The 22376-nt window shown below is 36.6% G+C and overlaps 2 protein-coding genes and 1 non-coding gene across 6 annotated transcripts; all 3 read left to right on the top strand.

Moving 5' to 3' along the window:
• The first annotated feature begins 484 nt into the window (after positions 1-484).
• TRNAK-UUU (transfer RNA lysine (anticodon UUU)) lies at positions 485-557 on the top strand. Its single transcript has one exon. It is a non-coding gene; the product is annotated as a tRNA-Lys (tRNA).
• A 1613-nt stretch (positions 558-2170) lies between these two features.
• Positions 2171-11048, top strand: LOC104603040 (serine/threonine-protein kinase STN7, chloroplastic-like). 2 transcript variants are annotated; one of them, XM_010266953.3, is made up of 10 exons: positions 2171-2801; positions 2900-2986; positions 3177-3296; positions 3412-3510; positions 7161-7329; positions 7418-7511; positions 8126-8219; positions 8327-8383; positions 10103-10516; positions 10607-11048. In XM_010266953.3, the coding sequence occupies exons 1-10, from the start codon at positions 2379-2381 to the stop codon at positions 10766-10768; spliced, it is 1719 nt and encodes a 572-aa protein (XP_010265255.1). In that variant the 5' UTR covers positions 2171-2378; the 3' UTR covers positions 10769-11048. The 2 variants fall into 2 exon arrangements, with proteins under 2 accessions (XP_010265255.1, XP_088760029.1); XM_088903903.1 differs by lacking the exon at positions 3177-3296.
• A 140-nt stretch (positions 11049-11188) lies between these two features.
• LOC104603041 (uncharacterized) lies at positions 11189-20000 on the top strand. 3 transcript variants are annotated; one of them, XR_016085708.1, is made up of 6 exons: positions 11189-11701; positions 11918-12080; positions 13220-13313; positions 15369-15568; positions 16636-16763; positions 18776-19996. XR_016085708.1 is itself a non-coding variant. In XM_088903904.1 (6 exons), the coding sequence occupies exons 1-6, from the start codon at positions 11642-11644 to the stop codon at positions 18819-18821; spliced, it is 582 nt and encodes a 193-aa protein (XP_088760030.1). In that variant the 5' UTR covers positions 11189-11641; the 3' UTR covers positions 18822-20000. The 3 variants fall into 3 exon arrangements, 2 of the variants coding, with proteins under 2 accessions (XP_088760030.1, XP_010265258.1); XM_088903904.1 differs by having other exon boundaries at positions 15369-15459; positions 18776-20000; XM_010266956.3 differs by having other exon boundaries at positions 16652-16763; positions 18776-19989.
• Positions 20001-22376: the final 2376 nt, after the last annotated feature.

Genomic DNA, 22376 nt, shown 5'->3' with positions numbered 1-22376 from the left:
GTTTCTTGAAATATAAATATTTCAGCATTCTTTTTATAAAACAGTTTGAATTTCTATTTTATTGATAACTTTTGTCTTCTCTTCTGTTCTTTAACTTGGTCTGCCCCCCTCAAGTCATCAACTCAAGACATCATTTGATTTTTGAACTTTGCTCTCCAAACTCTCCCATATTCTCAAATAAATTTCCTTCTAGTTCTAGGCTTCTCTGTCCTTTTTGTACAGGAACAAAACCGAAACCGATCCAAACCGACCCAACCCGACTCAAACCGACCAGGTCAGTTTTGTCTACCAGTGGATCGGTTTCGGTTTCCACCTCAGTTAACCCGACCAAGTCGGGTCGGTTGGGGAAAACCCAATAAACCGACCCGTATGAAATTATTTTAATTTGTTGATAAAATGAACAAAAAGTAGTTGGTTATTGTATGTTTTGGATAAAGTAGCTTCAAATTAACTTGTATGTAGGAACCTTTATTCTTAAATGCATGCCGTCTTAGCTCAGCCGTTAGAGAGCATGGCTTTTAACCATGTGGTCGTCGGTTCGATTCCCACAGACGGCGGTGATTTGGTGTTTTTCCATGCCAACACTCAACACTGTATGAAACCAACCCAGTGGTGTTATCATTGCCGCAGTTTTAGAGGTTGAATCGTTTTTTATTTGGATTTATGGATAGTTGGTTCAACCATCCAGTTTAACGGGCCAACCCCGTGATGTCATCATTATAAATTATAAATTGTTTTAAAAAAAAACTGGTATTCCATTAAACGTGTTAAACAGTTTTGTAATAAAATGGGTTAAAGGTTGACCCAAATCAGAATTGTAACATGACCACCGGTCTGACTGGTTAGACCAATAACGGGTTGAAAACAACTGCTGCATTGAATTATAACAGATTAGATTAAGGTGAATCTATATTCAATCCAATTTATTATGGATACCATTTGCACAATGCTTATTCAAACTTCAAATTATATTCTAAATACCAAACCCACAATTGAGAAAATGCCATCATAATTCGGATTAGCTGAACACGGTGTCTGAACAGTGGGCTGTGGAATTAAAGATAACATTCCACGTCAATAATAAATTCATGAGCAATGAGATGTGGGTTTCATGTATTTTATTACTGATAGGAAAAATTATCATTGATTACGCAGCTTACTGAACAACCATCATGTTTAACTAATCTTTTCTCTTGACCCAGACTGAGCAACCTATCAAGACCGAGAGCTTGTTTGGGATGGACTTTTAGGTTGGAGGCAAGGTGCAGCGATTCAGCCATATTCCAGAAAAACTATACATGGAGTAGCTTCCCATTTCAACTGCATTTTCTACTGACTGAAAATCTGAAACACAGTGATTAGTTTTATGGATTTTCACTAAACACAATTTCTGACATTTTCATACGGGATCTAGCCGAGAATGCCAAAAGCACTCCTAAATGGGCATTGAATATGTTAGTGTTCAATAAACAAAAAGGGTTTTTACTGTTCAGTTTACTCCAGAAATTCTAGCTCGACTATACCGCAGTCCGCAGGGGGTATAAGTGTTATAGGTGAAGGTATTTATAATTTTGATTCATTATAGATATGTAGTTCAGATCAGAATTCTGAGGTGGAGTAAAACAAAAACAAAAAAAAAAGTGTGAGTTATGGCCCACATGTACAGAACACTGACGTGTTCACTCCCAACTGAGTTAAAATCTGTGCCCCACAAAGAGTGCTCCACAAACGCCTCACAACACATCTCAGCGTGCATCGAGAATATCTCCCATGCTTGTCTTTGGAAGATGTTTTCAATGCACGGTTAGAATGTGCTGTGGGGCGTTTGTGTGGCACCCTGAATGGGGCGCAGATGTGAATTCTGCCAACTGGTGTGCAAGATTTCATCTCCAGCTCATCTGGTTAGGTCTTCTCCAAATTGGTCCAAATCCCTGACAGGCGCAAAGCCAACCCAATGACATTGGCATCCATTTCTCAGTCTAGCCGCCCCGAATCCCCCGATGCCCAAGATGGCTAGATCTCATCGGCTTATCCAATGCCCAGAAAGCGTATTAACCAGGCCCGGTTCGTTAGCTTGTACTAACAATCCAAGCCGGTCCAAAGTAAGGACGAGAGAGATTCAGACAGACCTTCAATTGCTTCAGGCCTTCAAGTTTCAGTTACGTGTAACCTGTGGTCTGTATCGCTCACCAATCCAGCCAAGCTCCCACCTCCACACAAATGGTTTCAGACCTTCAGGTCTCAGATCTCACTATAAATGGAAAACTGAAAAATAAAATCATAGAATCTCGTTACAAAGCCAAGGTACTGAATATCCATAATCCATATGAACTGAGTGTCGTAGAGCCGTTAGTCTAGACTCTAGTGCCTACACGGAAATGGCTACAGTTACAGGAGTTGGAGTGACGATTGGTCTTCGCTCCCGCTTGAAATCCAAGACCCCAACTGTCTCCTCATCTCCGTTTATCGGAAGAAAGCTCGAAATCAGAATCTCAACTAAATTCGTCGCAGGAAAGAAGACCGTCTCCGTGGTACGTGCCGGAGGTGATGTATTGGATCTCGTTCACCACCTATTCGTCGGCGTCGGCGTTGGTCTTCCATGCACTGTCATGGAGTGTGGTGACATTATCTATCGGAGCACCCTTCCCAAGTCCAACGGTCTCACCATTACAGCCCCTGGAGTTGTTTTAGCCCTGGGTGCTATCTCCTATCTCTGGGCTACCCCTGGTGTGGCTCCTGGTTTTTGGGATATGTTTGTTCTTGCTTTTGTAGAGCGACTCTTCAGGCCTACTTATAGAAAGGTTCGCTTTTTCCGATCATCTCTTCTTTTTTATGCTTCGATCATCTCCGGTTGATATGCATTTTTGGTTTTGAATTTTCGGATATTGGATTTTGGCAGGATGACTTTGTTCTGGGGAAGAAATTGGGTGAAGGTTCTTTCGGGGTGGTTTATAGAGTTTCACTGGCAAAGAAGCCTGGTTCTAAGGTACTAATTTGTCATTCCTGCTCGTCTAGGTCTGCATGCTTGGTGTACTTCAATTAATTGCTGTTTAGGAAGTGATAATTTTGAATTTTAGTTAATTTTACATTAATTAAGGCATCCAAGTCATCTCCTTTGGACTGAATTGGGAAATGGATAGTCTAAAATTTATGGGTTTTGGTGGTTGCCAAAATAGGAAAGTGATCTAGTGTTAAAGAAGGCTAGTGAATATGGCGCAGTGGAGATTTGGATGAATGAGAGGGTCCGAAGGGCTTGTGCTAGTAGCTGTGCGGATTTTGTATACGGCTTTCTTGAGGTGTTTCAGCATTCTGATATTATCCATTTTTTTTTTTTTTGCCAATATGAGAGAGATTCTGTTCATTCTTTCGCATTATTTGTTCTTAATTCTACTTTCTTGACTTTTGGTTCAGAATTCTTCCAGAAAAAAAGGGGAGTACTGGCTCATATGGAGGTTTGAAGGGGAGGCTACTCTTGCTGACCTGATGCTGAGTAAAGATTTCCCTTACAATGTTGGTATTTCCATTTTTTAGCTTCCACAAGATTGTCAATGGAATAGTTCTAGTGATAACTCCACTGTAGAATTCATTTGTTGAGCTCGAAAGTTATGTCGTCCTGTCTGTTGCAAATAGAAATTAATCTGTTCATGCATTCAGGGTTTTCCTTACTGGGGATTGGGGGAATGAGTAGTTACTTGGAATAAAATTTGAACTATTACCCAATGAAAATATCATGGCCAACCAATTCACAGGTTTGGTTGTGGTAAAAATGTAGGGCTGACAATGGTGTTGGTTATCCAGCTTCTGTCATTCATATACCTTCATTTGAAATTTCTCCTTCCCTTGGCAGCTTTACTGCTGGGTTTATTCCATAGTTCAAGCTTTAATTCACTCAAAGTGCTCCTCACTGTCTGCAAAGTGCAAACCACTAGGTACCTATTATAAATCAAGAAAAGAGAAATGGAAACAATCTGTAAACTTAATGCTAGGTCCTCCCACTGTAGGGGGAATAAATGAGAAAATTCCACAAAAGTTTCTTTTGTTCTTTCAATTATTGCTTCTTCTAGGTTTTAACATCTAACTGAAGAGTTGAGGAGTAGGACCAAGTCATTGGATGTATTGAACAAGACAAAATGTAGAAATGGTAGACTCTAATATGTCTTCATCCCGTGGCTTCAATATAGATGATATCTTACAAGTTATTGCAATCCACAGGAATTGAATGCTATCATTTAATAAACCACAAAGAGATCTTTTATGTTTCTTCCAGACACTCCTCAGAATATGGAAATGTGAGTCACAATGAGCATGGATGGACATGTTCCAGGTTCACTTAGACCATGTAAAGTGTTCTTCTGGATAGGGATGGCAATGGAGTGGGTTTGGGGAGGGTTTTGTAAATTCTAGACTCTACCTATCTCCCTAGACTTCTCAATCCGTACAGCCGTACCCTCCCCAAAACCCATAGTGGGTTGGATTTTCAGAATCCAAACCCTCCCCGCACATGAAAATGCAAAACCTCCCCAACCCTACCCTCCCCACATTTGAGGGTGGGGTGGATCGGATTGGCAGGTTGGGTCTAGAACCTACATCTAATTTCCTATTATTTCTTGTTATGTATGAGAAATAACAAGTAAATTAGCATGAACAAACATCAAAATTTCCAATTATTTGATTAAATATTTGAAACACATAAACTATTAATTAATTCACATAACATTCAAAATATTTTTACATTCAACACCTAGTACATAAGTTCATATGCCTTCCAACAATATGTGGGTTGGGGAGGGTCGGTTTAGTCTAATAACGTATCCGTACCCATACGGATTGTAAAATCCCAAAACCCGTCCCCACCCCAAAGACCATATGGCGAAATGGAAAATAAGGAGCATGGCTGAAAGAGGTTTGGGATTAGGTAACATTCGGAAGAGAAATGAAGCACTCCTGGGAAAATGGTTGTGGAGGCTAGTAGGGGATAGGGATAAGTTGTGGGTTAAGGTAATACTAAGTATTCTTGGGCAGGCAGATGATGGTTGGGACTCGGGTTTTGGCAAGGACTATAAGTGCTTCTCCTTGGAACATCAGGTATGGTCTTTGTTTTGGGAACTAGGTGAAGTTCTAGGAGCATCTTTGGGTTGGAGGTGTGCCTTTGAAAGATCAATTTCCCTCTTTATTTTCTCTCTCCCAGTATAAAGGGAAACTTGTGTCTAATTTTTTGGTCCCTTTTGAGTCAAACTTTGGGTTTGATTGGGATTTGGGTCTTAGAAGAGGCATTAGGGATTCAGAACTTGGGAATGTTTTGGATCTAATCCAGATTTTGAATGGGGTGGTATCGGACCCTTCAAAAGGGGATGGTAGAATTTGGACCTTATCTCCCTCTAGATTTTTCTTTTTTTTTTTTTTTTTTTGCTTCTTTCTTTAAGTCTTTGATGCACCTGCCAATAGCATTGACCAAACTTTCCCAGTAAAAGAAGTATGGGGTAAACCGATCCCTCCAAGGATTGGAGCTTTTTGTTGGGAAGCCTTCTTGGAAAGATGCAACACTTGTGACCTACTACTCCAAAGGAAAAGGCCTAATTAGTGCTTGTCTCCAAACTGGTGCATCCTGTGCAAGGCTAATGGTAAAAGCCCCTATAACTTATTAATTTCTTGCCCATTTGGTTCTGATATTTGGGAGTGGTTTATGGCTTCATTTGGTTACAGGTGGACCCCTCCTCCAAGTATACAAGTATTGTTTGCTACTTCTTTCTTTAGGTGGCCGAATAAAAGGGGTGGTAAAATCATGTGGAGATGTGTGAAAGCTGTCATATGTTGGACTCTATGGGAGGAAAGGAATTCAAGGATCTTTTCTGAAAAGGAATGGAAGAAAGAAGATACCATTGAAGTTATAACAGTTAGGGGGGTACAATGGTTAAAATCCTTGTATCTGTTTGCTAATGTCTCCATTGGTATGCTGCTTAACAGTTGAAAGGAGGTGGGAAATTCTGAACCAGCTAATTCAACTGCATGTCCTCATTGGTCACCACCAGCTTCTGGTTTTATAAAATTAAACTTTGATGGTAGTAGTGAGGGCAATCCAGGACCTTCTGGAGTTAGAGGTGTCTTCAAAGATGAAAATGGGAAGGTTCACAATGTACTCAGGTCCCATTGGGGTTGGCGACTCTCTTAGAGCTGAGATGTATGCTATAATGGAAGGATTATGGAAGGCAAAGGAGCTGAATATTCAAAAGCTAGTTGTCAAAGGAGACTCAAAGATGGTTTTAAGCTGGTTAGGGAAGTACAGTGGACTCTAGAAATATGCCAATGAGAGGAGGAAAGTTAAGTGGTTGTCCAGGGGGTTGGAAGTTCAGTTTCATTGGGTGAAGAGAACTGCAAATGCCTTTGCAGATACATTGGCAAAGCAGGGGGTGGGAAGGGATCAATCGTTTTGGGCTAATTTGTAACTTTTTCCTGTTCTCTTGGGGAGAGTTTAGTCATTTTTTCTCTCCCCGGAGTTTGTAATCATGGTTTTTATTAATAATATGAGTTTCTGTCATTGATAAAAAAACCTCCCTGTTGGGGCGGGTACCCACCGGGTAGGGTAGAAATTGCCATCCCTACTTCTGAAGGACTAGCATAGGTGCATGTATTCTAAACATGGTTATGTTTAAATATCAATTGAGTGTTCATTGAATTTGTTGTTGCACCAAATATTGAAGAATGAAATTGCTTGTCTCCATGAACAGTATGCACTAGATAATTTTCCTTGCAGTTATGAAAAGTATAAGGTTAAGGCCTAATCATGCTATACATTTCCAGAGAATATTACTATTAATGATCATTTGATAACATTAAATGTGAACTTAAGATGTTCCTACGTTGAAATGTTGAGCCTGTAATTTTACTAAATTTGCCCTATCTTTTTCATCTTTTTGGAACTTACAGTACGACAGTAAATGTTGATTTTGCCGTTAACCGTACTTGTTTAATAATTTTATTATATCATTGTTAGTATGAAATATAGTTGGGATAAAGCATGGATGATGATGATTTGTATGAAATATTATTATGTTTCAAACTTCTAATAAAGATGGATGCACAACACACTCCTTTTGTTAGTGCTGCATGCTGAGTTCCATTTCCGGCAATGGGTAATCTGTATTAGTTATAAACCATGTCAGGTCGAAGCAATGATTCTGGGTGAGGTCCAGGATTTGCCAAAGGGATTGGAGAGGGAAAACAAAATCATTCAAACAGTCTTAAGACAGCTTTTATTTGCTCTAGATGGACTCCATTCAACGGGGATTGTTCACAGAGACATCAAGCCCCAGAATATTATTTTCTCTGAAGGCAAGAATAAACATTTTTGTTAGTAAACTTTTGCAACTCTTCTGTTTCAGGTTAACTAAATACCCTCCTCCATTTTAAGCTTGAACAGGGTCTCGCACATTTAAGATCATTGACCTTGGTGCTGCAGCTGATTTACGAGTGGGAATTAACTACATTCCAAAAGAGTTTCTGTTAGACCCAAGGTAATTGCAGAACTGAACTGTTATATTAATTACAATCCAAATTAATCTCTATTGTCATTCCAAAAAAATTAATTAAATGATGTAGGCTTCACTCTTATCTATTTTAGTTAGAATTTATTATTCATTTTTTATTAGATAAATAAAGGCCTTATCTAGATTTAGTTTAAATTTGAATTTAAATTAAACAGGTAGGAACAAGATTCTAGGTATTTCACTGGTTTCTAGCAGGGATATACAATTTGATTGCAGAAATCTCAAAACTCAATGTCTGAAAGAAGGAATGGACTTTGCTATTTGATTTTAGAATAATTAAATATAGAATTTAGTTGCCACTATGGTTGGGAGTAACTTGTCATTCACTAGCATCTTGTATTCTACTGGTCATTTCTTTGTTTTACACCATATCCCTGAGTTCTCTTCTTTTCCTTCTAATACCTCAAATTCAGGTTGTTTGCACTACATTATTCAGATCTGACAGCATGTGTTGCTTATGTCATTTCACTAGTCTATGCACCTGAAATTAGTTTTGTACTACAAAATTTCACCCTTAGGACATAACGCTGCTTTCTTCATTATATGGTGTTTTTATTTTCTGTAGTCCTTTTCTTGTTCAGGTATGCAGCACCAGAGCAATACATCATGAGTACACAAACTCCATCAGCTCCCTCAGCTCCTGTGGCAACTGCTTTGTCCCCAGTCCTGTGGCAGGTCCTATATCCATAGAGACTTTTCCTACTTGGTTGTCCTTTACTTGAACTTAGTTTCAGAGGGTAAAATCCATTTTCTGTGGTTGTGATGGTATCGTTCTTCAACAGATGAATTTACCTGATAGGTTTGATATCTACAGTGCTGGGCTCATATTCCTGCAAATGGTAAGCAACATATGATTCCTTGGATATTTTATACGGCTGCTTGTTTATTTACCATATTAGAGTAATGATCACTTGGATTATTCTGGAGCTTTCAAATATTATACACCACTGTCATTTCCCTCATCTGTTTCCCATCTCACGATTCCTAGTTACAGTTCTTAAAATTCGAAGGACACTTAAGATAGGGCCAAATGTTGTGCACAAAGACAATAATGGGAATGATGGCACCACAATAATAAAATACAGAAAGTAGTAGACAAATAACCAACCACACAAAAACACAAGATTTACATGGTTCGGCAGGATGTATATGTCCATGTCTGAAAATTGATCAAAATAAATCTACAAATAATCAAAACAAGATTACAATGAGACCAAACTCAAAAGAGCAAAGAGAAAATCTCTTTTCAGAAATGGCATTCGCTCCTTGAAACAATGTTCTTCTCAAGAGAAACACCCTACTGAAAATTCCTCATTAGTAGGGATGTAAACCAATTGGATTGGATTCAAATCAGGGATATCCGAATCTGATCCGACACTATTAATTGCAGATCGGATCTCAAAAACATGGATTTGAATTCGAATCCGATGAGGCATCGGATCTTCGGATCTAATCCGATCCGATTTGATTTTTTTTAATTTAATAAATTATTAAAAGAAAAATAAAATATAACAATTTAAATAAAGAGAAACAAAAAAAAAAATAAAGTATCTTTTCAAACTATTTTGATCATATATATACATGTTTTTTTTATAAAAAAATAATATAACAATTTTACAAAAATGCAGTATAAATAATATATTTATAAATAAATAAATAGCATATGTATGTGTGTGTGTGTGTTATATTTATATAAATAAATAAATAACATATATATTGGATCGGATAGGGAATGATCCGAATTCGATCCAATTTCTGATAGGATCCTATTATCCGATTCGATTCGACCCGAAGATCTGAAATGAGGCTATCCGAATCCGATAATATAGGATCAGACTTTGGATCTTGCACCCCTACCCATGAGGATCCTTATACCAAAAAGCCAAGAAAGCTGGTAGAGGACCCAGTTATGTAGAACCCCAAAGCCCATAACCAGAGAAAACTGGTAGAGAACCCAAAAAAAATCTTGCATTCCAAAAGGTCTCTCATGGAAGACCAAAATCATTTACTGAAAAATAACCTGAAAACAAATATTTATAGATGTGAAAAGACCCTTATACCACGTGAAAACCCAATAAGAAAGTGATACTGGTTTCCAAATAGGAACTACCTAAAAGAGACCCACATACATGCGTTGGAATTAAAGGCACTGTTCTCAACACCAACATTTTAGCCAGGTCATGTCCCATCTAGGACGACTGTAATTGATCTTGAGGAGCACAATATAATTTGAAGGGAAACACTTAGAATAAGCTCAGGTTGTAATGAACTTCTAATAGATGTGGCAGAACCTATGCTCATTGGAATTAACTGTCTAAGTCAATAACACCCCTATCATTTAGATGTTCAGAGAGTTGGTCTTCAATCCTTTCTTCAAGGGGATAAATGAGACGCTACATTAAACCATTGATTAAAAAAAAAGCTATCATGTCATTTTCCTAAGATGTATTCTTATATATCAAGTTCAGTGACTATATATTTTACTAATCCTCTAGTCCCAAGTCATTATGGGATTTTCTTTTGTTTATTCTCATTCAACATATTTATGGTTCTTTTAGGCATTCCCATCATTGCGCACTGACAGTAGCCTTATACAATTTAATCGGCAACTGAAAAGATGTGGATATGACTTGGCTGAATGGAGGAAAACTGTAGAGCCTCGCGCTGGATCAGAACTCCGAAGAGGATTTGAGTTACTGGATTTAGATGGTGGGATAGGGTGGGAACTTCTAACATCAATGGTTCGGTATAAAGCACGGCAGAGAACAAGTGCCAAAGCTGCTTTAGCTCATCCATATTTTGATAGGGAAGGTCTGTTGGCCTTATCCTTCATGCAGAACTTGAGGCTACAGTTGTTTCGTGCCACTCAGCAGGATTATAGTGAAGCAGCCAAGTGGGTAATCAACCTTATGGCAAAATCTGGGACAAAGAAGGATGGTGGCTTCACTGAATCTCAGCTGCAGGAGCTCAGAGTCTGTATCTGAATGATAATCTAAAGTTCTACCCATCAAAAGAATTGCCAAGAGTATCAGTGTTCACCTTTTCCTTTTCCTTTCTTGCAGGAAGTGGAACCAAAGAAGAAGGCAAGTGCCCAACGGAATGCCCTGGCTTCAGCTCTTCGTCTACAGAGAAAGATTGTAAAAACACTAAATGAGAGCATGGATCAGCTCAACCGACGTAGAAAAAGCCTATGGTGGAGCAGGTGGATTCCTAGAGAGGAATGAAGAAGATATACTTTTTGTAAATTGTTTAGCATTGTAATTGGCCAATTTAGTTGAATGAGGAAGGTTTGTTATCTGAGCTTGGTGTATATAGATTGACTGAGCTCTCTAAGACAAGAATTTGCAGCTATTTTTATCCTTACAAGTATCAAATGTTGTATAGCAAACATCAAATTTTTGTACAAGGATTAACAAGAAAAAAAAATGCGAGGTAAACAAGATCCAAAATTGATTTAAGGGTTTTGAACAGTTGAAATCCTACAAGCATAAATCTTCCAGAAAATTTCTGTATGTAATTTGTGGACAAAATCTCTATTGCAGTTTCAGATATTTCTAGATGGCTTGGCATGGGTCTGAAAACAAGTCCTGTACAAGAAGTTAGAGGGCTTTGTTTGTGGCTTTTTGGCTCTGTATTTTGTTTAAAGAAGCTTGAGGCGCAAGAGTCGTACGCCTCTAGCACGCCTCATAAAAAAAAGCATAAGAGACATATGGCTGTTGCACGCTTCAGGCGAATGCCTTTCACGCTTTTTAAAACACCGGACCATTATTGTTTTTACCTGATTAATACAAATTTTTAGTCTGCATCAAACATTTTGATCAATACAAATTGCTGTTTTTAATTGTGAGATTTCAATCATAAACGTCAATGATCAATACGGTAAGCATGAGTCTGATGTAATTGAAATTCTTCTTCTCGAGTAATAGCGGCTTCAGTGAAAGCAGCTCAATCAAGCTGAAGTACTTCAAAGCGGCTCAGTGAAAGCAGATCAGTCAAAGCTGAAGCCAATCCCAAACGGGCATCGAGTGTGAGTGCTTGAAAAAACATATAACAGTGCAAAAAAGCGCGGGGAATGTTTATGTGAAGAGTTGGTCAGAATGGAGGATTCGGGAGATATTCTCTGTCAAGTATCGGCCTTCAAGGACATGCTAGACCAAGTACATTCTCTACTAGGGCTTGTCAAAGGATTACGGTTTTCAAATCAAATATCCAGCTTCAATGTTTTCATTAATTGATGAACGATGCTTGCTTTTGATTAGCGTCTGATTTGCCTTGTTACGGTGTTCGAATGTTTCAAGAAAATTTACTTCCAACTATTTGCATCTGTTACTTCTATTCGTTTTTTTTTTTTTTTTTTTCTCTATCGCAACCAGGTAAACGAAGAGATTGAGGCGAATATTCAGACGACAAGAGAGATAGAATCTGAAATTGTGAAATGTGATGAAATCGAGAACGAGATTGCCACGAGAGAATCGGGGTTGACGAAGATGATATTTGCTGCGGAGTTTGAGATGAGCGAATTGATCCAAGTGTCCGGTAATTTCCTTCAGGAATTAGTGTTAATTATACTTTAGTAAGGAAGTGGTAATGTATGATCTAGAAAAATATGGTGCTAAGGAATTCTCTGTTATATCCATCCTTTTACTAAGGAATTCTACGTTATATCCATTTCTTGATCCACGCTTACTTGGTAGTTGGTACTTTGGTAGAGAGGTACATAATGCTCTAGCATGGAAATAATTGAAGTTCCATTTTAATGTGCAGCATGCCTAGGACCATGCTGATGTTGGAGTTTAAAACACTATCCAAATGAAACTCTTAATTGCTTTAGGACCAAAACAGACCTATAAGTAACCTTTGGGACATGAGGGGGTGTTCGAGGACATGGTTCATTTTGTTTTTGAAAACAAAACCAACTGCCATGTCAGCAAAACAATACAATTTTGCTGATGTGGCAGTTTTTTTGTTTTCAAAAACAAAACTAGCCATGTTGTGGAACACCTCCTAACATAAGGACTGTAACTCCTAAGGCAAATCTAATAACCCATTACTAATTGACTAATTCTACTACAGTTAAACAAAACAAAACAACTCCAAGATAGATTAAAAAATAGAAAAATTCAGATCTTGTTGTTGGCTGATAACCTATTACTAAAATGTCTATAACTCCCTAAAAACATGTAAGATTTACAAAATATGGGTCTTATTGGATGGATAACTCAATAGTCCATCTAATGACACTAAAGTCACACAAAACTAAGAAGTTTTGACCCCCGACAGATAAGTTGGAAAAAAAAAATGACATGATTACATCTTCAAGTGTTCAAAATTCTAAAACTCCTGAGACACCAACTAACTGAAAAATAGCATTGCCAAAGCTCAAAGATACCAAAATCTAAATCACCCAGAAATTATGACATTGCCACTGATTCAAGAATATGAAGAAACTTGGTTTCTTCTTCTGCAGTTCCTTTTCTTGCTTCTATGCTCCTTTTGGCTTCAGAACTACCTGTATATTTTATCTTTGACATCAATGTTGTTTGTCCTTAAAGGCAAGTGCAGGTACTTATTAATGCCAAGGGATCATTTTCTATTGATATCTCCAAATTGTTTTTCAACATTAGATCATTGTTCTACCTTTCTTAGTCATCTTATTGAGCCTTTCTTGGTATCAGCTGTTGCAAGAACCTCTTTGGAACACTTGGAGAAGGAACTGAGTTATTTGAGAATGAAAAGGGAGGAGGTGATAAAGCGAGTGACTGACAAATGGTATTCCTTGAAACTTCCATATAGACCTGTGAATATGAAATTACAAATGTGAAACCCATTTAATCCTATATTAGGGGTGCTCCATAATATGATCTGGATGAAGGGGGTCCATATACAGATGTACAGTTTAAAATGATTGTCCCTTGTGAAATTCTCACTGCTTCAAAAGAAACTTGTAGTGAGCAAGGTCAAATGCACGATTTGGCAATGAATAATGTTGTGAGTTACTTTAACAGTCTCTTTGGAGTGAAATGATGAGGACTTCATAAAACATGCACGAGACCTTCAAAATCTATACTACTGAAAGGACCAAGTTAACACTCCAAGTAGTGAAGAGCCCCAACCAAAGAGGACCTTGATAAATTTGGTTGATTCATTAACTGTGGAAAGCTCAATTGAATGCATATCCTAGAAAAAGCAACTGAAACTAAGTATCAACTTTAACTGACTCGATATATTTTCATCTCAAATATTTTCTTATGGTAAATTTTAACCACACTAACCCCAACCTACAACATGAAGGGATAATTAATCCAATTATAAGTTGATGGGATCCATTCTCACTCCATTCCTCCCAGTATCTTACCATTCATACTGTCTGCTTCACCTTTATAATGTAAATCAGGAATTTTCAGGTATAAGATATTTGATGAGAAAGCATGATTCTAGAAATGAAAACAGGTATTAAGTACAATTTTCTTTTATTCAACACTTATATTTGCTAGTTAAATACATGGATAAGGTTGGGTAAATTCTTGATAGGATTCTTATTTAAATTTATGTCAAGAGGGACTTCATCAATATGGCCTTGTATTCAGAACAGACTTGCAGAAATTCATGACCCAACATCAAGAAGAAAGTAAGCCTGAACATTGGCAGCCTTCGGAAAATAATATTACTGTCTTTGGTGGTTGGCTTTGAAGACTACTTAGAAATCCAAATAATATTTTGTCTGATGATCTCGAGCAGATATAGTCTAGACCATGAATAAAGATATTAAGGAAGCATCCATTTCAATCTCTGATGCCCTTTTGAACATTCATAGCCTTCTTCCATCTTTTCATTTTTTTTTTCTTTTGACTTATTGGATTTGATGTGGGCAACTGGGTTTGTATTGCATGTTTGTTCTAATCTATTGTTGGATGATAACACTCCTATACTTCATTCCCGTATTCACTTCTATTTCAGATTCTGTGTTTATATTCTTTTCTTGATTCTTTCTAGAACACTTTGTGAGGGTGTCAGATGTCAAAGTCAAAGAAACTTCCTCTTTTTTTGATCAGTTGAAAGCTACATTCTTTTCTCCTTGATTGGAATCAAGATTCAGGACTTTAGTCTCTATGCTATAGTAGACCCTTCTCTCGTATTTTTATTTATTCTTTTTTTTTTTTTTGGTAGAAATATAGACCCTTCTCTTCAAATTCTTAAGAAAAAACATGTGAAAAAATGAAAATGCCTTTCCTGAACAAAATGATTGTTCTGCATAAGACTTAAACTACAAGTTTCATTTAATTTATTTATTTTTTGCTTTTTTTCATGCATGCACATATAACCTATTTCTACTTATCCATATAGAAATATATTATTTGTGGATATGGATGTTTGTTAACCAACATGCCTTCATTTTGATACCCATAAAAACAATTTATAACATAATATAAATATTAGAGATTCAGGTCTAATTCTAATATTTTGTCAACTAATATAGTTTACCAATACAAATACCCTAATGAGATAAGACCATTACCTAATCTGGGGTCTTGAGAAGGGTGGACCAGATACAAACCAAACCTCCAGCATTTTTTGCATAAAGTAGCTTCTCTCAGATATTATCCCACATTCTCACACTTGTCAGCCCGGGATTTTACCATTGCACCAGGCAAGGTTTCTAACCTATAACAAATACCCTAAAAGGCTTAGATATAAGTTCAAAATCAGATTTCATTAAAATTAGTTATGATGATAATTGAGTTTAATGATTTAAATCCATTTATGTAATAAACCTTTGAAGCATATGCTGTTTGTTATTAATTAAGTTGCATTATTTTTGTCTAGGGAAGCATTTATTATTCTATGCAGAAAGTTCCAAGGGGACATTACCAAGGGAGAAGATGATGAATTATGGAAACTGTTGTCACAGAAAGAGGTTTTGGAAAATGAAAATTACAATTTGAGTATGAAAGTTAATGCTTTGAGAAATTCAATGTCTGCATTTGTGGAAGTGACCCTTGAGGAGCTTCACAATTCTAATTCTGGTACTAGAAACTTTCTTTTCTCGTGCAGTATGCTTCCATATTTGAACAAACAAATCAGTTATAAGTTTTTTTTTATATTTTTACTTGCATGGAGTTTGTAATTAACTCAATTTTCTTCTTTATGATATCAGTCTGCTTCCACTAATTTCTAGTACATATAATTTGTTTATCCTTGCTTCATTTTATAGCCATATATGGTTTAAGAAAATATTAGCTATGAGATCTAGTCAACAGGTGCATATGACTAATATTGGAGACAGAGCTACGGTTCTTAAGCTACTTGCATCGGGCCAAAGTTAAAATGTTCAGAACTTCTTATAGTAAGATCATGTAAAGCATAGTTCCTTTTGGTGGTTACAACTAATATGAGAACTATTGGGAGTTTAAAAGAATAAGCAATAATAGGAAAGAAGAAAAACTGTGTTTTAGAAGCATCAACTATCCAGTGTTTATTAGTGCTATATTTTTCTCGAGAGAAGGTAAGAGAACTATATTAGATATCAAAAATAGAAGAGTACATGAGAGGATGTTCATTGATGCGCAAGGATATTAACAGAATCATTGACAAAAAAAGGATATGGACAGAATTCCTCTCACTACAAAAATCTCCCCTAGAACGTTATGAATTATATCCAAACATTGGAAATTTGTTAGGGAAATGTTACAACTTACAATTTTATTTATTAGACATGGAAATGAAACATTTTGAAGGAATTATTAGAAATTATTGATCCTATAAGCCATACCACCTTGATTCTAGGTGTTGAATTTAATTCATATAGTGGCATAAAAATCCATCTGACATCATTATAACCATATCCAAGAAGTGGCATTGAAGTGGATTGGAGTATCCATTACCTGTCATCATTGTCATATTATTCTTTTCTTCAGTATCAAGGTTTTCTTCTTTTTTTTTTTTTGACTAATCCTGGTCATAGCATTTTCTTATAGCACAGTACTATGCCCATTTTTTTTGACAAAATGCTCAAACTGCTCAGGTATATTTTTCTCAATATATTGGATAATCTTGTTAGGAATGCATCTCTAATTATGTATTCTATTGTAAGATGTTGGTATATGCAGCCTTGGAAGTTGAAATACAACATCAAAATTGGGAAAATGAGAAATTATTGGATGATATTGAAGAGTTGAAGACTTCATTACTTGCGACAAGTTCATCTGATAATAATATCTGGTAAATTCAATATTAAGCTAAACTCAACCACATATTCCCTATGCATATCAATTCAGTTATACTATTTTGTTGTTATGTTGCTGTTAATACCTCTTTATCTGTTTGTGGACGATCCTTCTATCAATAGTATGTAACACCTTCAATTTTAAATAACTGCATTAGATTATTTCAACAATGAAAAATGTCATGATTTATCCTTGATCTCAAAAATGATTTATTTGTTTAATATTTTCCTGCTCAAGCTACAGCTTGAGTATGCACCTGTCCAAGTAAGTCATAGTGTTTAAGACTGGGAAATAATATAGCCTTTATTGGCATTAGCGGCAACCATTATGCCCTCTGCATATGGTGTATTTCCCAGGTATGGCCTTTATTAGTCGGGCAACCTTGATTGTTGATTCTGTATATTTTTGTAGTGCATTTGTCCTATTCAAATGAGTACGACTGCACTCTGCAGTTTCTCTTGAAAAATATAGAAATATGCTTCAATATCTTTCCATAAAGAATGCTTTAAACTCTGATAAATGGAGTCTTTATTTTGAATATTTATCATCCGTCTTCTTGGATGGGAAATTTTGACCATCTTGTTTCTTTGCCCCTTCCCCTTAGCTGAGTGTAACCTTTTATTCTTATTTATTGATAAAATAGTAAAAATACCCATTGGCACCATGCACCTTCACTAGTGCTTAAAACAGCTAGAAGTTGTAAATGAAATTTAACCTATAATTTCCATAAAAAGTTAGAGAGCTAATGAATCAAATCCACGACGGACATGTTGACTTTTACATTAGGAGATTTTGAATGTAGAAATTATAAAGATGGTGCAGGGTGTTGGAGTAAGTTATGTACGATTACTTACTCCAATCCTGAGTTGTAGGGGTAATGACTTAAAGGGTGTCTTTAAGAAGGAACCAGTTATCTAGAATAGGGTTTAAGGATGATTTAGAACTTAAGTTAGGGATTGGCTAGGTTAGGAAGGATCTTGGGGCCTGTGGATTATGACTACTCGAGAATGAATAGAATTCAAATTTACTGATCCTTTGAGTGATCAGAGGTCTTGTTCTCGAACTCCTGAAGTTCTTGAATAAAATGGCATTATCCAATGTTGGTCCTGGCTATCTGTCATCTTGGGACGGGGTGGACTTAATATGGACCTAACCTTTGGCATTTTTTGCACAAAGTGGACACTCTTAGACTTTAACCTGCATTCTCACACTTGCTAGTATGAGATTTTATCATTGCACCAAGCAATGTCCCCCCATTTTTTTACCTTTTTTAATAAGGACAAGATTTAACAACTCCTTGTAGATCAAAAATCATTTCTTAACCATCCCCCTTGTAAAACTTTATTCTTATTATCAATTACCATCAACCATCTTTTTTAGTCCCTAAAGATACTCATTTTATCCTACCCTAAAACCTTTTCCAAATTACAGATAGAATATCCTCAAAAAAATGGCAGGGTTATAAATATGTTAGGCATATATTTAAATCCTAAACTTCTGCTATTTAGTACCTAAAAATGTAAAACCATATATCCAGGATAAGGCATCAATAACTCGTATCTAATATAACCATTATCTTAGCTTTTTTAAGGAAATTTGCTACTTTGCACTTCAAGATCAGGAAGAGTGCACTGTGAGAGATGGTCCATTCTGAAGTAATACTCAAATCAAGTATCTACTTGATAGTCACGAAATACTTATCCATTGCATATGGTGCCTTTGATATTAATGTCTCGAGAAGGATATCTTACTTCATATTCCAAAAGCCATTGTCAATTGCATGTCATTGTTAAGTCATATATGTTTGTATTTCTGCTCTGCAAATTGAGTGAATCTATTTGTCATGAAAATGTGTAATCTATTCAATGCAATTGGCAGTAAACCTGTAACCCACTATGTCAGTATGGGTTTGTAACATACCTTGTGTATAGATTCTAATCTATATTTCCACTCATTTTTTATGATGATTATTACTGAATTCTCTGTTGTAACTTGCAATATATGCAGCAAGCATCATCCTCATGCATCTAACAATGGATCAGACATTTTTTGAGAGAAAATGATTGAAATATGGACACCTGGAGGACAATCAGTTGCATCAGAAATCTGATAATGTAATGGTACACTGGTATCTGCTCAGATATGTCGGTATAAATTCCCCAAAACAGAGATTTTTGAAGTTCAAGTCTTTTATGTGACCAAGTTTCAGAAGGTGATATGGTGAAACTTCCAATAAGGTAGGGACCTAAGACAAACAATGCAAGAGTATTTTGTAAATTACTCTTAGCATCATCTCTTTCTTGCCATAGACCAGCAGTACAACTTCCAGGGAATGCAACTCATTTGTTTAGTTTTAGAGTTAATGGATAACAATTCATATCGCTTTAAATAGAACAGATTGCCAAAACAGGATTCATGTAGCCAACCCCATATAGTTTAGTGTATAACATTTCGTGTATTTCTATAGGGAAAAAATAGCTTAGACATCATTTGTGTCCTGATGTTACCTTGCTTATCCTTTGCGATTGAAGCCAAGAAAAAACATGGAATACTTGCATCCATATTAGAGCAATCAAATGGACTATGGAGCTCCCTCATGCCATTACTTTAGATAAGGATGATGATATGCTCCAAATTTGTGTTTTCTGAGACCTTGCCGTGCAAACTCACATGCTCTTAGAAAGAAGATCCATGCAACCCAACTACCGTAATTTAGAAATTGCATTAGAGATCACTTTGGAAGAAAGCTAACCAAGAATCTGGCTGTTATAAGAATTTAAAGACATTTTCTAAGATGTTCCTAGAGTTTCTTTAACCGAGTATTTTTAAATGTATATAACAAAGGGCTTATAAATTTTATGTTAAATTGGGGCAGGATTCTGTGCAAAACCATGAAACTAGGTGCAAACTAGTTACTTACCAGAGCGGAACATCATCATTCTTGCTTCCCACACGACTGACATATATTAATTGGCTGCTGGTTGGTAACAACCATGCCTGTCAGTTTAGCAGCACTGTTCCCTCTTGAAGCATTAGCATTAATACTTTAGTTACCATGCTTGTTATTAATTGGCTGTTGGTTGTTAGTTACCATGTTTGTTGTTATTAGCAGCATTGTTTTTATCAGTATGTTATGATTGAAGTGGCTTTTAATAATGACCTTTTTAAATCTTTGATTGCTTAATGTTACATGGAGTTGCCTACCAAAAAGGTGACAACTGAATTTAAAAAAAAAAAAAAAAGGCATAAATGCATGTCAACTTTTGCTTCTTATATACACCTTTTCACACGGTCAAAAGCTGCACCTTATTTTTGCTTTGACAAGTCAGTGTAGAAGAATTGCATAATGAGTTTCATACTCTACATTCAACTCTTGGCCCAATCCATCAAAGGCCACACAATATGCCCAGGTTTAGTTGGCTAGGACCAATCTGGTTTAATTTGGGTACTACCCCCAAACTTTCTTCCTTGACCCACTTTTCCAGAAACGTAGCAGCTAACCCAACCCAAATTTGTCATGTTGAGTTTAATCCATTATTCATTTTAGATTCAGCTCACCTTTCCCAACCCATTATCACCCACCAATACGTAGAATGCCATAAGTTAACCCTAAACACTGGTTGTTGTGTGAACACCAGCAGGTACATGCGCCACATGCATATGGTCTTACTTTTCCTTCCAGAATCCTCGTGTGTTTAAAACCAGTCAAAAATTCTTGATACTGGATGCTTTAATTCAATAAGCTTGTCTCAACTTTTAGGACAGCACGAGTTAAAACAGATCAATTAGGATTTAGGAATGGTTGTGCATAATTTTATGAGGTAAAATAAAATACTAAAAAGGATTGGAGAAGAAAAAAAAAACGCGTAGAAAGAATTTGCTAGGAATTTCTGATTATCAGTTCCAATCTATCAAAGTTAATGGTTCCTCATGGCTCCTGGACGCTTCCCATTTTCTTCTTGAAATTATTGGTTATAATTTGTGCATGACCTAAGCATGGTTGGCATGATAAAGTAAATAAATAATTAAAAAAAAAAGAAAACTGATCTGAGAAATGCAGGAATTAAAATGTATAAGATAACATATAAAAATGACACTGTAAGCTTCCAGGTATAAAGTATTATGAAGCGTGGCAAAACCCTCATCAGACCCAAGATTGTAAGCTCATCAACTGTGCTTACTTTTTACCCGGCCCCATGAAAATTGTAACTAAAGTTCCAATTGTCCTTTTATAGCAGAAACCCAGCTGGCATCTTTACAATTTACATGTCGGTAGTCAACATGAACTGACAATTAAAGTGAGATTTAAACGTGCCAAAACCTGAACGTACTCATAATAATTCACACATAACCCATGCATCTCATACCCCTAATCATCATCTGCGTAATTCTTCTATTAAAAACCCAAGGAACAACTGTATCTGTACGTACTTTCCAATCAATTCGTACAACAACCCACCATTCTTCTTCTCACATGGACATTTGTGTTCCAACTTTCAATCAATCAATCAATCAATCAATAAATGACCATGTTAACCAATTCCTAAATCCTTACCCTTAAGATGTGATGAAGTGATAAACACGAAGCTCCTTGAACAAGAAGAACAAGAATGGTGACTGCTGAAGCCTGAAGATGGAACACCTAAAAAGTAACTTGCTTTAACAAGAAAGGTGAAGATGGGTGGAGGTGACTCAACTCAAACCATAAAAATAAAATAGTCAAGGTTGCCACCTGCATAACAGGCAACGGCCGTATTTAAAAACACCTTCACGTGCACCACTGGCTTACCCGTACAGTACAACTAGCTTTTGCTTACATGTTATATAATAGTTTTAGGTACACCCATAACCCCAGCATCACCCCTTTTGTTTATCTTAATTTAATCTCCCTGGTCTCCTTCAGAGTTCAGGCCCCCGCCCTTGGGCGTCTCCCCACCCAAACCCTAATATTTTTTATTCCATCCATCAATTTAACTCTGAACTGTATAATCCATAAGAAGTCACATATTGATCATCAATTACTTGAATGAAGCGAATGGTCCCATTGTTTTTTGCTTTCTTTTTTACTTGAATGGAGCGAACTGTTGAGTGTTCATTGTTGTTGTTTTCTTTTTACTTGAATGGAGCGAACTGTTCAGTGTTCATCGTTATTGCTTTCTTTTTTACTTGAATGAAGCGAATGGAAGTCGTTGTCCCTTGTGGAATGGGGAGCACAGACCAAGCAACTGGGATTTTTATTTGCTTTAAGTGAAAGTAGTTTTGGTTAAATAAATGAGCTTAGGAAGTTGGGTGCAAGAAAATGTCCCTTACTCTCCCTTAGGGTTCGATGTTTACTTTGAGTTTTGGGCTCCTCTAGAGAAGAAATTTACTAAAAATAGTTCCCAATTGGGTATGGAAGTGGAATCTTGGTCATGCAAACCCAAAGCTCACTCACTGCCCACAGTTCTGTTTATTCAAAAGAAATTAAACAAGTGTCGTGAGCCATGGGATTGGAATCCGATGAGGTTCTAATTCCAATCAATGGTTGCTAGCATGTGTACGTGTTATAGCGTGTTCCATAAATCACGTTTCTTAAAAGTCTACATTCATGGGGAAAAGAAAGGGTAAT

The sequence above is a fragment of the Nelumbo nucifera genome, chromosome 4, assembly GCF_055504915.1.
Source record: "Nelumbo nucifera cultivar China Antique chromosome 4, China Antique-T2T, whole genome shotgun sequence".
Lineage (NCBI taxonomy): Eukaryota > Viridiplantae > Streptophyta > Magnoliopsida > Proteales > Nelumbonaceae > Nelumbo > Nelumbo nucifera.
Note: the sequence above shows the minus strand (reverse complement) of the source record. Positions and strands in the feature narration are given on the sequence as shown.

Coding starts and splice junctions, on each gene's coding strand:
- LOC104603040 (XM_010266953.3), top strand. CDS start 2,379: ATGGCTACAGTTACAGGAGTTGGAGTGACGATTGGTCTTCGCTCCCGC. Junction 3,297..3,411: donor TTGTATACGGCTTTCTTGAG/GTGTTTCAGCAT, acceptor CTTTTGGTTCAG/AATTCTTCCAGAAAAAAAGG. Junction 3,511..7,160: donor GTAAAGATTTCCCTTACAAT/GTTGGTATTTCC, acceptor AAACCATGTCAG/GTCGAAGCAATGATTCTGGG.
- LOC104603041 (XM_010266956.3), top strand. CDS start 11,642: ATGGAGGATTCGGGAGATATTCTCTGTCAAGTATCGGCCTTCAAGGAC. Junction 13,314..15,368: donor AAGCGAGTGACTGACAAATG/GTATTCCTTGAA, acceptor ATTTTTGTCTAG/GGAAGCATTTATTATTCTAT. Junction 16,764..18,775: donor TCATCTGATAATAATATCTG/GTAAATTCAATA, acceptor CAATATATGCAG/CAAGCATCATCCTCATGCAT.